This window comes from Salvelinus alpinus, chromosome 10 (assembly GCF_045679555.1).
Source record: "Salvelinus alpinus chromosome 10, SLU_Salpinus.1, whole genome shotgun sequence".
Taxonomy (NCBI): Eukaryota; Metazoa; Chordata; class Actinopteri; order Salmoniformes; family Salmonidae; genus Salvelinus; species Salvelinus alpinus.
The window spans coordinates 71,864,964-71,880,746 of NC_092095.1; the positions used below are offsets into that span (position 1 = coordinate 71,864,964).

At 41.3% G+C, this 15,783-nt stretch overlaps 2 protein-coding genes across 4 annotated transcripts in view; one reads left to right on the plus strand and one right to left on the minus strand.

Moving 5' to 3' along the window:
- Positions 1-15,783, plus strand: part of LOC139533039 (zinc finger protein ZFP2-like) — a 319,515-nt gene that overhangs the window by 139,201 nt on the left and 164,531 nt on the right. The gene's annotated exons all lie outside the window — the stretch shown is intronic.
- Positions 854-15,783, minus strand: part of LOC139533055 (zinc finger protein ZFP2-like) — a 31,172-nt gene continuing 16,242 nt past the window's right edge. For both annotated transcript variants that reach the window (XM_071331267.1, XM_071331266.1), the window contains exon 4: positions 854-3,520. In XM_071331267.1, the coding sequence (XP_071187368.1) occupies positions 2,337-3,520 (1,184 nt within the window). In that variant the 3' untranslated portion in view covers positions 854-2,336. The remainder of the gene's footprint in view (positions 3,521-15,783) is intronic.

Below are 15,783 nucleotides of genomic sequence, written 5' to 3' on the forward strand. Positions count from 1 at the left end.
CAACCACACTGCACACTGCCCTAACCCATCTGGACAAGAGGAATACCTATGTGAGAATGCTGTTCATCGACTACAGCTCAGCATTTAACACCATAGTACCCTCCAAACTCGTCATCAAGCTCGAGACCCTGGGCCTCGACCCCGCCCTGTGCAACTGGGTCCTGGACTTCCTGACGGGCCGCCCCCAGGTGGTGAGGGTAGGTAACAACATCTCCACCCCGCTGATCCTCAACACTGGGGCCCCACAAGGGTGCGTTCTGAGCCCTCTCCTGTACTCCCTGTTCACCCACGACTGCGTGGCCATGCACGCCTCCAACTCAATCATCAAGTTTGCGGACGACACTACAGTGGTAGGCTTGATTACCAACAACGACGAGACGGCCTACAGGGAGGAGGTGAGGGCCCTCGGAGTGTGGTGTCAGGAAAATAACCTCACACTCAACGTCAACAAAACAAAGGAGATGATTGTGGACTTCAGGAAACAGCAGAGGGAGCTCCCCCCTATCCACATCGACGGGTCAGTAGTGGAGAAGGTGGAAAGTTTTAAGTTCCTCGGTGTACACATCACGGACAAACTGAATTGGTCCACCCACACAGACAGCGTTGTGAAGAAGGCGCAGCAGCGCCTCTTCAACCTCAGGAGGCTGAAGAAATTCGGCTTGTCACCAAAAGCACTCACAAACTTCTACAGATGCACAATCGAGAGCATCCTGTCGGGCTGTATCACCGCCTGGTACGGCAACTGCTCCGCACACAACCGTAAGGCTCTCCAGAGGGTAGTGAGGTCGGCAGAACGCATCACCCGGGGCAAACTACCTGCCCTCCAGGACACCTACACCACCCGATGTCACAGGAAGGCCATAAAGATCATCAAGGACAACAACCACCCAAGCCACTACCTGTTCACCCCGCTATCATCCAGAAGGCGAGGTCAGTACAGGTGCATCCAAGCAGGGACCGAGAGACTGAAAAACAGCTTCTATCTCAAGGCCATCAGACTGTTAAACAGCCACCACTAACATTTAGCGGCCGCTGCCAACAAACTGACTCAGCTCCAGCCACCTTAAAAATGGGAATTGATGGAAATTATGTAAAAATGTACCACCAGCCACTTTAAACAATGCCACCTAATATAATGTTTACATACCCTACATTACACATCTCTTATGTATATGTATATACTGTACTCTATATCATCTACTGCATCTTGCCATCTTATGTAATACATGGACCACTAGCCACTTTAAACTATGCCACTTTATGTTTACATACCCTACAGTACTCATCTCATAGGTATATACCGTACTCTATACCATCTACTGCACCTTGCCTATGCCGTCTGTACCATCACTCATTCATATATCTTTATGTACATATTCTTTATCCCTTTACACTTGCGTGTATAAGGTAGTAGTTGCGGAATTGTTAGGTTAGATTACTTGTTGTTATTACTGCATTGTCGGAACTAGAAGCACAAGCATTTCGCTACACTCGCATTAACATCTGCTAACCATGTGTATGTGACTAATAAATTTGATTTGATTTGATTTGATTAAAGGGAAATGAAGCACCAACATGTGAAAATGACATCATCAACCAATTAGTAGGCAATGCCTCCTCATAAATTGGTCAAAAATCACACGATGCCCACCGATGATGTCATTAGAAACACTTATCTTCCTCAATCTACAGAAACACGCAATATTTACATGTTGATGTTGGGGTGGTGCTGGAGATGAGGAATATCCCTTTAAGTTAACAGTCTAAAATGTGCTAAATGCTCTGCAGTTGTGCATTTCGTTTGCTAATTTAGTAGTTAGTTAGCTAACTACTCCTGGATGCTGTCTAAAATATATATATATTTTTGCGTGCAGTGAACTGTGAGTACCATTTTGTTGTTGCTTGTATAACTTTGAGCATTCTCTATGGGATTGGTTAACATCGCTAACCTTCGGAGGCATTGTGGGGTTTGAAAATAGCGCCCCTTGTGTTCTGTGCCAGTATTACCTAATATTCTGGTATGGCACAAGGTCGGTATGAAGGTATGACAAGAAGCAGTAGATCTGTTCTATGTGCACTATTTCTATGCTTCCCGTTCTGAAGTTCTGTTTTTTGCGTTTTTTACTTCCGTTTTTGTACAACAGCTGAAAATACAAAATTTTGGTTATGGAAAATATATTTCACAGCGGTTTAGATGGTACAATGATTCACTACACAATGACTGCTTGTTTTGTCACAAACTGGAGGCTATTAGAACTATTGCAATTTTAACATCCAGGAAATGGTGGAGTGATTTCTACGTAGTGCATCTTTAAGTGATGGAGTGACTTTAATTCTTAGCTGGTCTGAGAGAACTGATGAAGCTTCTGTCCTTTATGTATACATTTGTGGCGTTTTAAGGTATCCAATCGGGAGAAACACTTCCCGCAGCCAGTGCAGGAGTAAGGCTTCTCTCCTGTGTGTATACGTTGGTGTGCTTCTAAGTTGCCCAGTTGGGAGAAACTTTTTCCACAGTCAGAGCAGGAGTAAGGCTTCTCTCCTGTATGTATTCGCTGATGACATTTTAACATATCCAATCGGGAGAAACTCTTTCCACAGTCAGAACAGGTGTAAGGCTTCTCTCCTGTGTGTGCTCTTTTATGAACTTTTAGCTCAGCTGATGTTGTGAAGCACTTCCCACAGTCAGAGCAGGAGTAAGGCTTCTCTCCTGTGTGTATACGTTGGTGTGCTTCTAAGTTGCCCAGTTGAGAGAAACTCTTTCCACAGTCAGAGCAGGAGTAAGGCTTCTCTCCTGTATGTATTCGTTGGTGACATTTTAACATATCCAATTGGGAGAAACTCTTTCCACATTCAGAGCAGTAGTAAGGCTTCTCTCCAGTGTGCACTCTCTGATGAACTGTCAGAGCTTGTGATGTTTTGAAGCTCTTCCCACAGTCAGTGCAGGAGAAAGGCTTCTCTCCTGTGTGTATACGTTTGTGTGTTTTTAAGTTGCCCAGTTGAGAGAAACACTCCCCACAGTAAGAGCAGGAGTAAGGCTTCTCTCCTGTGTGTATACGTTGGTGTGTTTTTAAGCTGCCCAGTTGAGAGAAACTCTTTCCACAGTCAGAGCAGGAGTAAGGCTTCTCTCCTGTGTGTATTCGTTGGTGGGTTTTTAGGTGGCCCTGTTGAGAAAAACTCTCCCCACAGTCAAAGCAGGAGTATGGCTTCTCTCCTGTGTGTATTCGATGATGTGTTTTTAAGTGTCCCTGTTGAGAGAAACTCTCCCCACAGACAAAGCAGAAGTATGACTTCTCTCCAGTGTGCACTTTCTGATGAGCTGTCAGAGCTTGTGATGATGTGAATCTCTTCTCACAATCTGTGCAGCAATACAGATTCTGGTCTGTGTGTATTTTTAGGTGTATTTTTAGATTTGATAGAATTGGGAAACTCTCCTCGCAATGTGGGCAGTGGTGAGACCTCTTAGCTCTGTGATCTTCCGGCTGTTGCTCTCTGGATGTAGAGAATGTCTCAACATGATCTCCTGTGTGAACAACATCAGAAGAACCAGTCAGTTGGTGTGATATACATGTCAATCTAATGTATTTTATGAAGCCCTTTTTACATCAGTAGTTAAATATATCCAGCTTAAACCCCCAAAGAGTAAGCAATGCAGATGTAGAAGCACATTGTCTAGGAAAAGGAGAAAGGAGGAACCAGGCTGTGAGGGGTGGCCAGTCCTCTTCTGGCTGTACCGGTAACATATGAACTCATCAGTAAGCTGTACAATACAAACGGGGAACACATCTATTCTAAAAGTGGGTAACAGTCAGGCTTGTAGTCTATATAAATGCAACATGTAAAGTGTTGGTCGAAAGGTTTCATGAGCTGAAATAAAAGATCCCAGAAATGTTTCATACTCACAAAAAGCTTATTTCTCAAAAATGTTTACATCCCTGTTAGTGAGCATTTCTCCATTGCCAAAATAATCAATTCACCTGACAGGGGTGACATATCAAGAAGCTGATTAAAAAACATGATCATTACACAGGTGCACATTCTGCTGGGGACAAAATGCCACTAAAATGTGCAGTTTTGTCACAACACCACCACAGACGTTTCAAGTTTTGAGGGAGCGTGCAATTGGCATGCTGACTGCAGGAATGTCCACCAGAGCTGTTGCCAGAGAATTTAATGTTAATTTCTCTATCATAAGCCACCTCCAACACCATTTTAGAGAATTTGGCCCGTATGTCCAATCAGCCTCACAACCGCAGACCATGTGTAACCACACCAGTCCAGGACCTCCACGTCCGGCTTCTTCACATGTGGGATCGTCTGAGACCAGCCACCCAGATAGCTGATGAAACTGAGGAGTATTTCGCTCTGTAATACAGCCCTTTTGTGGGGAAAAACTCATTAAGATTTTTTGGGCCTCGCTTCCAAGTGGGTGGACCTATGCCCTCCCAGGCGCACCAATGGCTGCTCCCCATGTCTTAAGTGTAAAACTAACGATGACTCAATAATCCATGCCTTCTTGGAGTGCAATACATTTAAAAAGTTATTGGCAGAAGTTTTACAATGTAAATTTACTTTGAATCTGTCTATCTGCATATTTCAAGACATGGCATATGGGGGTGCAGTGAGCTACCCAATGGGGTAGACCATACTTTTCTCGTCAATGATTTTGAAAAAAATCCTCCATCTCCTCGACAGTGGATGAATCAAATGTAATATTTCAAATGTTGAAAGGGTGTAATGAGAAAAACAGAACAGTACAAGTTGAGGCCATATGGCATAGAAAAAGTTCCAGGGGATGAAGGAGAGTGTGAACCATACATGATGTGTATGGTAGCAGTCGAACAGTCGCAAATAGATTCATTTTTTCATGGCACACAAGACACCCGTCTGATTGGCTCCTGTCTCGGTGGACTAATCCATTGCGGAGGCCATAGGGATGGCACAGTCCATCACTAAGACATGTGCTACTGAAATTGTATATGGTTATATTATGTAATAACAATGGTGCAACACTAATAAAAATTACATTATTTTATAACATGCGCTTTCTCCCACGTTAGATAGGAGCTGTGTGATTTTAATCGTAGCCTGTCTGCGATTCTGAAACAATATTTTTGAGGAGTGTGGAAACCAACTTAAATAGATCTGTAATCAATAGCCTAACTGTTAAATGTGCCTGGTTTTAGAAACCATCCATATTTACTGAGTGTATGAAACATTAAGCACACCTTCCAAATATTGAAAAAACAAAAAAAAACAAGCCATGAGGTCAAAGGAATTGTCCATAGACCTCGGAAACAGGATTGTGTAGAGGCACAGATCTGGAGAAGGTCACAAAAAAAAACTCTGCAGCATTTAAGGTCCCTAGGCGTCCCACTAGCGGTGAAACTGGAGGGCGCGCAATTCAAATAAATAATCATTAAAATTATGGATATTAAACATTTAGGTAAATATAAGTGTCTTATATCGGCTGAAAGCTTAAATTCATGTTAATCTAACTGCACTGTCCGATTTACAGTAGCTATTACAGCAAAAACATGCCATGCGATTGTTTGAGGACGGCGCCCCACATCAAAATATTTTTCCACCGGCACAGGTTTTATAAAATCACAAATAGCGATTAAATGTTCACTTAACTTTTTAAAAATCTTCCTCTGATTTGTCATCCAAAGGGTCCCAGCTATAACATGTAGGGTCGTTTTGTTAGATAAAATCCTTCTTTATTTCCCAAAAAGTCAGTTTAGTTGGCGCCATCGATTTGAGTAATCCACTCGTTCAACATGCAGAGAAAGGAATCCGAAAATCTACCCCTAAACTTTGTTTCAACAAGTCAAAATATGTTTCTATTTACTCCTCAGATACCCTAAAATGTCAAACTATAATATTTCTTACGGAAAGAAGTATGTTCAATAGGAAACCGACTTTAGCAGGTGCGTCCTGTCTTCATGGCACGCGCAAACATGAATTTCCAAGACTGTGTCCCTGTACTAAAACTGATATTTCTTTTTCGTTTTTGAAGTTACAAGCCTGAAATCTTGAACATAGACTGCTGACACCCTGTGGAAGACATAGGAATTGCATCCAGGGAGCTATCTTCAATATGACCTTATACTTGCCATTCTAAGAGGATGGCCTCTCAAAAACAAAAGATTCCCGTTGGTTGTTCTTTGGATTTTCTCCTACCATATCTATTGTATTATATTCTCCTACATTATTTTTACATTTTCACAAACTTCAAAGTGTTTTCTTTCCAATGGTACCAATTACATGCATATCCTGGCATCAGGGCCTGAGCAACAGGCAGTTTACTTTGGGCACGTTATTCAGGCGGAAATTGAGAAAAAAGGGGCCTAGCCCTAAGAAGTTTTAAATGGAAGAAGTTTGGAACCACCAAGACTCGTCCTAGAGATAGACGTCCGGCCAAACTGAGCAATCGGGGGAGAAGGGCCTTGGTCAGGAAGGTGACTAAGAACCCGATGGTCACTCTGACAGAGCTCTAGAGTTCCTCTGTGGAGATGGGAGTACCTTCCAGAAGGACAACAATCTCTGCAGCAGTCCACCAATCAGGCCTTTATGGTAGATTGGCCAGACAGAAGCCACTCCTCCGTAAAAGGCACATGACAGCCCGCTTGGAGATTTCTAAAAGGCACCTAAAGGACTCAGACCATGAGAAACAAGATTATCTGGTCTGAAGAAACTAAGGTTGAACACTTTGGCCTGAATGCCAAGCGTCACTTCTGGAGGAAACATGGCACCATCCGTACGGTGAAGCATGGTGGTGGCAACATCATACTGTGGGGATGTTTTTCAGCGGCAGGGACTGGGACACTAGTCAGGATCGAGGGAAAGATGAACGGAGCAAAGTACAGAGAGATCCTTGATGAAAACCTTCTCCAGAGCGCTCAGGACTTCAGACTGGGGCAAAGATTTAGCTTCCAACAGGACAACGACCCTAAGCACACAGCCAAGATAATTCAGGAGTGGTCTCTGAATGTCCTTGAGTGGCCCAGCCAGAGCCCGGACTTGAACCCGATCGAACATCAATGGAGAGACCTTAATATAGTAAAGTGACGCTCCCCAACCTACCTGACAGAGCTTGAGAGAATTGTAGGAGTAGGTGACATATGTGGGTAGATATCACACTGTTGGACAAGTAGACAGGAGTATACTGGAAGGTAGTATAAGAGAGCAGATGTGAGTGCATTTGCCATTCTGGTAAATACAGGAAACCAAAGATTAGCAGATGGTGTAGTAGTGTAGTGGTAACATAAGATACATGGATAACATATAAATATAAATGATAGCTGAACATTAAAGTAACGAACCACATGTTAACATGGGTCATGGGACCGTGGTGATGAAGGTCTACTAAGGGACGTTCTGACCCTCTGACCCTTGTAGATTCTCCATTGTGCTGACATACATGTCAGACAGAGTGGCGCCTAAAAGCAATTGGACACTAGACATATGGTCTGACAATTCTATTACAAACATACATGTCAGACAGAGTGGCGCCTAGAGGTAATTGGACACACTGGGATAAAGGGTCCAGCCACTATTATAAACAAATTGAAAGCAGATGGTGGTGAAAGAGCCATAGGGGACGGACAATACTATGTGTGTATAAATAGAGTAGCTGGAGTTCTGAGAAGGGGTGTGTTCCGCGGGGTGTGTTCCGCGGGGACATGCCAGTGGGCTGTACAGTTGTAATAAAGAGCATGTTTGATTTTAAAAGTTCTGGTAAGCGTTGTATTTGAAAATGATTTTCCACGACATATTTGGCGAGCTGAGCCAGGAGGGACAGGGACTGAGGAATGGCGTTCAGGGCTGGAGATAGTTTCTTTGGACAATCTGGCAAACAAGGGTGGCCGCCCAACTAGACGGTAAGCAAGTTCTTACAATAGTTGAAATGTTTGTGTAAGATTGGTTCAGAGATACTGTCTCAGCGAGAGGAGCGTCACGTAAGTCTCTCTTTCAAATTTCCTAAAATGAAACCAGTAAATACAAAATAACTTTTAAATTCAATGAATTTGCATGTATGTGTAATTTGGGGAATTGTATTAAATATAAATGTATGCGCATGTATAGAGACTGAGTGAATAGGTGCTGTGAACTTTGCTTGTGTTAGATGTAGAGTGAGCATGCATGCGCTCGTTCAGATCAGACCGTTCGAATGTGTAGCTTAAATGATGCGCTTGTTTGCGCCATCTGGCTGAGATGGCTGGCTATAATGTGGGACAGCCCATACGGTAAAAACAGATAATGTAGGTAGAAAATCCTGTAATACCTCTTCAATAAAATTAGTAGAAGGAACGCTTGGACAGGTTACTTATGGATGCGGCTCTAAAAAGAGAGAGCTGCATAAATAAGTATGTAGGAAGCCATGATACCGCTCTTTAAAAAAGGAACATTTTTGAAGAGGTCTGCTTGGGTGGGATATTCACGGCGCGGCAGAAGGGTCTGTTGGTGAATATTTAGTAGTTAAATTAATATTTCATGGTTACCGCTTTGAAAGAAGGACTGAACGGATGAAATATTTAGAAGGCAGGAAGAACGTTAGCCCGATTGTGCGACGTTCAACTGCAAAAGTAGCTTATACAGTCAAAGCATAAAACAGTAGGTTGTAGGAAAACGTTAGCCCGATTGTGCGGCGTTCAACTGCAAAAGTAGCTTATACAGTCAAAGCATAAAACAGTAGGTTGTAGGAAAACGTTAGCCCGATTGTGCGGCGTTCAACTGCAAAAGTAACTTATACGGTCAAAGCATAAATCGGTAGGTTGTAGGAAAACGTTGGCCCGATTGTGCGGCGTTCAACTGCAAAAGTAACTTATACGGTCAAAACATAAATCAGTAGTTAAATAAATATTCATAGTTTCCGCTCTGAAAGGAGGACTGTATGAGTGAAGTAGTAGGTGCAGGAAAAACGTTGGCCCGATTGTGCGGCGTTCAAATGCAAAAGAAATCCTGCGAATAAAAAACCGCTCTGTCTAGCTACCAGGGTTTGGTAATTCAGTAGGTCACGCCATAATACTACTCTAATAATAGAAGAAAAGATAAGTATTGGGGGTTGAATAGAATATGAAGACAAGCTGATCCGATTAGACAGTAGTCTCGTCATATTGTAGAAGTCTAGGCTTATGTAGGTGGAAGTGAATTAAGTCAATAAGGAAAGACAAGTTGTGTGTGTATGTAGGCAGAACGTCCAGGAGAGGGAGCGCGCAGCTCTCCTGTGACAGAGTAGAGTTGATGAAGGGTGTCGTTAACTGCTATTAGGCAGAGGGAAAGAAGTTAAGAAACATCGAAGTAAAATAAGTTATAAGCAAGGATAAAAACACTGATGTGATAAAGTAGTAAGCGACCATAGTAAAATTACTAAAAAGGTATCAAAATAAATAATGAATAAAAATAATTAAAGAGGAGTTAACCGAATAGTATAATATGAATAGAACAGTGTGGTAACAAAACAGAAAGTAGAATCGTTGATAAAATGAAATTGTACTATAAAGTTAAAAACGAATCTAGGTTAGTTAAGATAAATAGTGATAAATAGTGAAATTCAGGACAGATTAAGGATTCACGAACGGTGTAACAAAGGAAGAGGAAAAAAACAGGCCGTCGATCACTCTGTGTCTACAGAAGCTACGGTCTAAAAATAGCCTGCAGGGTAGACAGCGGTGCAAAATCGAGTGGCCAGGATAAAAAGGAGAACAGGGGTGGCTTGACTCACTAGTAAATTGACCATAGGATCAAACAATAAGAATATGGAGAAGAGGTAAGACAGTAGAGACAACATAAATAAATAAAGGTAATAGTAAGACGTTAGATAGAGATCTTAACGGAGCGGGCAGTGGACCTGTGTGGCTCAGTTGGTAGAGCATGGCGCTTGCAACGCCAGGGTTGAGGGTTCAATTCCCACGGGGGGACCAGGATGAATGTATATGAGCTTTCCAATTTGTAAGTCGCTCTGGATAAGAGCATCTGCTAAATGACTTAAATGTAACGTAAATGTAATCTTAAAAATTGATTAGAACTGTAACAACAAACCAAATGAATAAATAATGATATCTGTAAAGGGAAAAAAAAAAAACAGTGATATTTGAAGTACTGTACTAGAATAAGACATTAAGTCATCTGTAGTATTCAGAAATAATGTCTGTACTGTATAGAGTAGGCTTCGATAAAAGAAATTAAGTGATGTGACAAATGAATTATTAATTGGAAAGGAGATTGGCTCTACCTCGGAAAAATAGTAAATAAAAGGTGTATAAATACATGGGAGTATTTAGGAAAAATAAATAAATAAATAGTCGCATGGGACCAAAATGTGAAGCTCGATTTGCAGGCGTTCTGATGTCAACATTCTATCTTCAGAAAATACATTACTATAAAAGACAAATGTGGTTCCACTCGTCCTCGCAGACGTGCGGGTGATTAGTAGAACTATTGACAATATCTAAAAACGAATAAGAAAATAGTTCCTGTTTTGAATATGGATATAGCGGAATATGGGGAAAATTAGTGTAAGGTGACACTAGAATTTAGTGCGGTAGCAGGAAATGCCGATATACGAGAGTTCATTTCCTTGTCAAAATAACAAACAACTAATCGGTTTGAGGTTAGTGTGAATGGAATTTTTACTTGGCGGTGTATTGTCTCTGAGCGAACAATGAGTGGTTCATAGAGGGTACAGTTTATATGTGGTCAAGAAGAACTATTAGATCACGTTTGACTTGACATATAGTAGAGTACAGATGGAATTTTAATTGTTAGACATTCTATACCGTCATTCTCTGAAAAATGTTAAGACGTTTATGGAATAAAAACTATTTGCAGATTAAAAGCTGACGTTGTGTAATTAACGATATGTATACTTTCTTTTCCAGAAATAAAGGGTTTAATCTTCTCTGGTCAAAATATCATTGGAGACTGTATTACTGTGGAAAGCAGTTAATTAAAGTCAGCTGCTATAAAAATATCTGGATAAGGCTAAAAAATGGAGTTCTGGATAAGTGAGTCCAGTCCCTGTGTGCTATTGGCTATGGTTTACTAGTAAGTGCACCATGTACTGGGAATGAATATACATTAGTAGGTTTATTGGAAGGGTTTTTTCCAATTCAGTTTCAAATTGGGTATGCAAAAGGATGAACATGTTTTTGAAAAATGTATTTAAGTTGCTCCTAAAGAAAGGGGGAGTGGAAACATATTAATGGTCTCAAAATGCCCTGAATCCTAGGAATTTCTTGTGAAAGACTGATCACCTTTTACTAGAAATTGTTGGAACAGGTGGGATATACTTATAAAATGTTTAAGACACCAGACTCTATTCAAACTGTATAATTACTTTGAAAATCTATTATGTCCCTGGGAAAATTATGAAGAGTTGTACCCTTAAATTGAATAAGTTATTCGAATGGGTTTATTTTAATTTTAATTTTCGATATAACATGGGTTCATAGGTAAAACTATCAGTTCTTTGGGGTTATGGTCTTTGGGGGAATACACAAATGTGTTTTGTTCATTATGCATATAAAAAGTGTTGAAAGTTATTCTAAAAGGGTTTATTGGAGTGTGGGTTTCTGTAAGGGTTTTGTTGATAACTACATCATCTGTAATTCATCTGAGAGATCACCAGTAGAATAAGGGAGTTGTCATGAAAGGTGACGTCAGAATGCTTTAGGGCATGGGAGAGAATATCACCACTAGTGGGTGTGGAGCTCATACCCGCCCTAATCGACTGAATAGTGAGGGACAACTGTGTCTGATGACCTGTGAACTGTATCAAATAATAGACATGTTGAAATGATATGGGCCAGGGTGTATTATGAATTAAAGGAATTGGGGTATTGAACTTTTATTACCAGGCCACTCATGTAAGAAAAACTGAGACAAAAGGGCTATTGGGAAAATAGATAATACTGGTAATAAAAGTGTTTAGTTTAAATGTTAATTATTAAAGGGATGATGTGTATTGAATTGATCAGGTCAAATTTGAGTTAAAGTAAACACTAAGGATTGTTATCCTGAATATTGGGTTGGTAAATGTATAAACAATAAACATAACTGTTTAGTTATTTAGATATAGCACTGTTTGAATTTAATAGGCCTAGGGCCGCTCTGGAATCTAATCCTGGGACAAGGAGGTTGACAAAACTTCCAGAATATTTGATTATCGTTTTTTTGTTTCTTTTGTTTTCTAATGTCATTGGAATTGTAATGATAAATTGTATTGTTTGATTGACTATAAAGGTAGTCTGTTGTGCGATGATACCCAAGAATGTAGAAGAAAGAGACCAACAATAACATTGGCATAGATTGAAAAGGATGGACGTTTTCCCCAGGTTTAATTACATTACAAATAGTGGTAATATTGCAACTGTGCAATTATTGTAATTTCTTTTTCTCTTTTTCTCGTTTGGTCAATTTATTTGTGTTTTGAGGAACATAAGGTTGTGAATATGTTCCTAAGGGGGGACTGATATCTATTTTAAATTGATTAGAAAAGATTTGAGAATGTTTTAAGAATGTATTTTACAGCAGTTGCTGTAGGGACCATCATTTGATTATCATTATGAATATTTCTGTGGCAGGAGGCCAGGTATTGAGGCAGAATGTTTACATAAGGCTGTTATTTAAATATTAAGATTTAGTGATCTTGCTATAAGAAGAAAGTCTGTTGTCAGGAAATAACCCATGTGTTAGTGTGTATGTCCTCAGGAAAAAAAAAGAAAAAAAAAAGAAGAACAGCCAGAAATGGAAGGGCTTGGGCTGCATTCTGGAGACTGAGTGTACATCAAGATACACCAGGCTGGGGGTATACTTCTTACAACACTGCAGTGGTAAAGATTTTCATGTCTCTCTTTGGTGGGTGCATAAGTCTCACGAGAAGTGAGGTCCAGCTGAATAATGGGTGAGCTTGAAAACACCATGACAGAGGACGTGGAATCAGAGAGAGAGAGAGAGAGAGAGAGACTAGATTTCACTATAGACATACTGGGTTGAGTTTTGGGGCTACTTTAGACATACTGGGTTGTGTTTGGGGGCTACTTGTTTCATTTTTTAATGCATCATGTGAAAAAGAATAGATGATAGGATATTATACTCTAAACAAACATGTTAAAGGGATTGATATGAAAGCATATACAGTGTTGAATTAATTCAAGAAGAGATAATGTTAATTGTAGGTTATGCACATGATTATCAGTTGAAATGGAGCAAATGGGAAACTAAGTAAAAAATGACATGATTTGGGAACACCTCTCAGAACCTGGGGCCAAAAGGGGAAGACTGGGTGGAAGCATGAGGAAGCTTTTTAGGGCTTTTATTTTTGTGGAGTCCAGCAGAAAAGTATCCTGGAGGCATAGAGTCAGGTGAAGAGAGAGTGGGAATTGTCATGGTCTCAGATTTCAGTTTGCATGAATATATTTATGCATAACACATAACATTGTCAATGCTGTTATGTTTTGTCTGTTGTTTTCCAAGTCTTATGTCTAGGAAAACAGAAGGAGAGGGGTTCGCCAGCTTCAGCTGGAATGTCTGTTTGTTGTGTGATGAGTGATGGAAGTAAGAGGATGTATGGTGCAATCATAGAACAGAGGCCATAAGTCTCTAAGTATGAATGCTTCACAGAAAGTAGGCAGAAACCTGAACCAGGATGAGAGGTTCTGTGTTTGATGATCCAAGGGGACCCGAAGGACCTCTCCCAGTGATACCAGGAGATCTAGTCCACGTTCGAGTGTTCCGGAGGAAGTGGGATCAACCGAGGAGAGATGGACCCTATGAGGTGGCCAAAGCAACAAGAACGGCCGTCCAAGTGAAAAAGAAGCCAGACGTGGTACCATCTGAACCACTGCAGCTGAGTCCCAACAGAGAGAAGGATACAACCACATAGAGATGAGGACACTGAGGATGCTGATTCACCAGGAGGGAGCCTGGAGGGAGCAGGAGCAGCGGAAACGATTGAGATGCCAGGGAGGAGCCAAGAAAACAGTAAATCAAGTGAAAGCCAAAATATGACACGTGCACCGACTAATGCACCCAGAAGAGGAGGAGAGGCCTCACAAGGAACAGAATAAGAACGTTTCTTTCCTAAAATTGAAACCCTTCCAGATGGAAGCTAAGTCCGGCCTGAGGAGGGAGCTTCAGGTGAAGAAAGAGGAGGAAAAGTCCCGCAAGCTGAAGAAAATGGGGATTACCCCACAATTGACTTTTAAACTTTTGAATGGCCTCCTTTACAGACAATTGATGTTAGAACAACAAAAGAATAATGACATTGACATAATAGAAGCAACAGTGAATGCTAGTATAGAAACAACAGACTAATGCACAATCAAGATGTATGATGGGAGCAGGAAGAGAAGAATGGAATCAGCCGAACAATCCAAAAAGACTGACAAGGTTAGAATCTATGTTCCACCTCAATGTACAGTGAGGGAAAAAAGTATTTGATCCCCTGCTGATTTTGTACGTTTGCCCACTGACAAAGAAATTATCAGTCTATAATTTTAATGGTAGGTTTATTTGAACAGTGAGAGACAGAATAACAACAAAAATATCCAGAAAAATGCATGTCAAAAATGTTATAAATTGATTTGCATTTTAATGAGGGAAATAAGTATTTGACCCCTTCTCAATCAAAAAAGATTTCTGGCTCCCAGGTGTCTTTCATACAGGTAACGAACGGAGATTAGGAGCACACTCTTAAAGGGAGTGCTCCTAATCTCAGTTTCTTACCTGTATAAAATATACCTGTCCACAGAAGCAATCAATCAATCAAATTCCAAACTCTCCACCATGGCCAAGACCAAAGAGCTCTCCAAGGATGTCAGGGACAAGATTGTAGACCTACACAAGGCTGGAATGGGCTACAAGACCATCGCCAAGCAGCTTGGTGAGAAGGTGACAACAGTTTCTGTGATTATTCGCAAATGGAAGAAACACAAAAGAACTGTCAATCTCCCTCAGCCTGGGGCTCCATGCAAGATCTCACCTCGTGGAGTTGCAATAATCATGAGAACGGTGAGGAACCAGCCCAGAACTACACAGGAGGATCTTGTCAATGATCTCAAGGCAGCTGGGACCATAGTCATCAAGAAAACAATTGGTAACACACTATGCCGTGAAGGACTGAAATCCTGCAGCGCCCGCAAGGTCCCCCTGCTCAAGAAAGCACATATACATGCCCGTCTGAAGTTTGCCAATGAACATCTGAATGATTCAGAGGACAACTGGGTGAACGTGTTGTGGTCAGATGAGACCAAAATTGAGTTATTTGGCATCAACCCAACTTGCCGTGTTTGGAGGAGGAGGAATGCTGCCTATGACCCCAAGAAACCATCCCCACCGTCAAACATGGAGGTGGAAACATTATGCTTTGGGGGTGTTTTTCTGCTAAAGGGACAGGACAACTTCACCGCATCAAAGGGACGATGGACGGGGCCATGTACCGTCAAATCTTGGGTGAAAACCTCCTTCCCTCAGCCAGGGTATTGAAAATGGGTCGTGGATGGGTATTCCAGCATGACAATGACCCAAAACACACGGCCAAGGCAACAAAGGAGTGGCTCAAGAAGAAGCACATTAAGGTCCTGGAGTGGCCTAGCCAGTCTCCAGACCTTAATCCCATAGAAAATCTGTGGAGAGAGCTGAAGGTTCGAGTTGCCAAACGTCAGCCTCGAAACCTTAATGACTTGAAGAAGATCTGCAAAGAGGAGTGGGACAAAATCCCTCCTGAGATGTGTGCAAACCTGGTGGCCAACTACAAGAAACGTCTGACCTCTGTGATTGCCA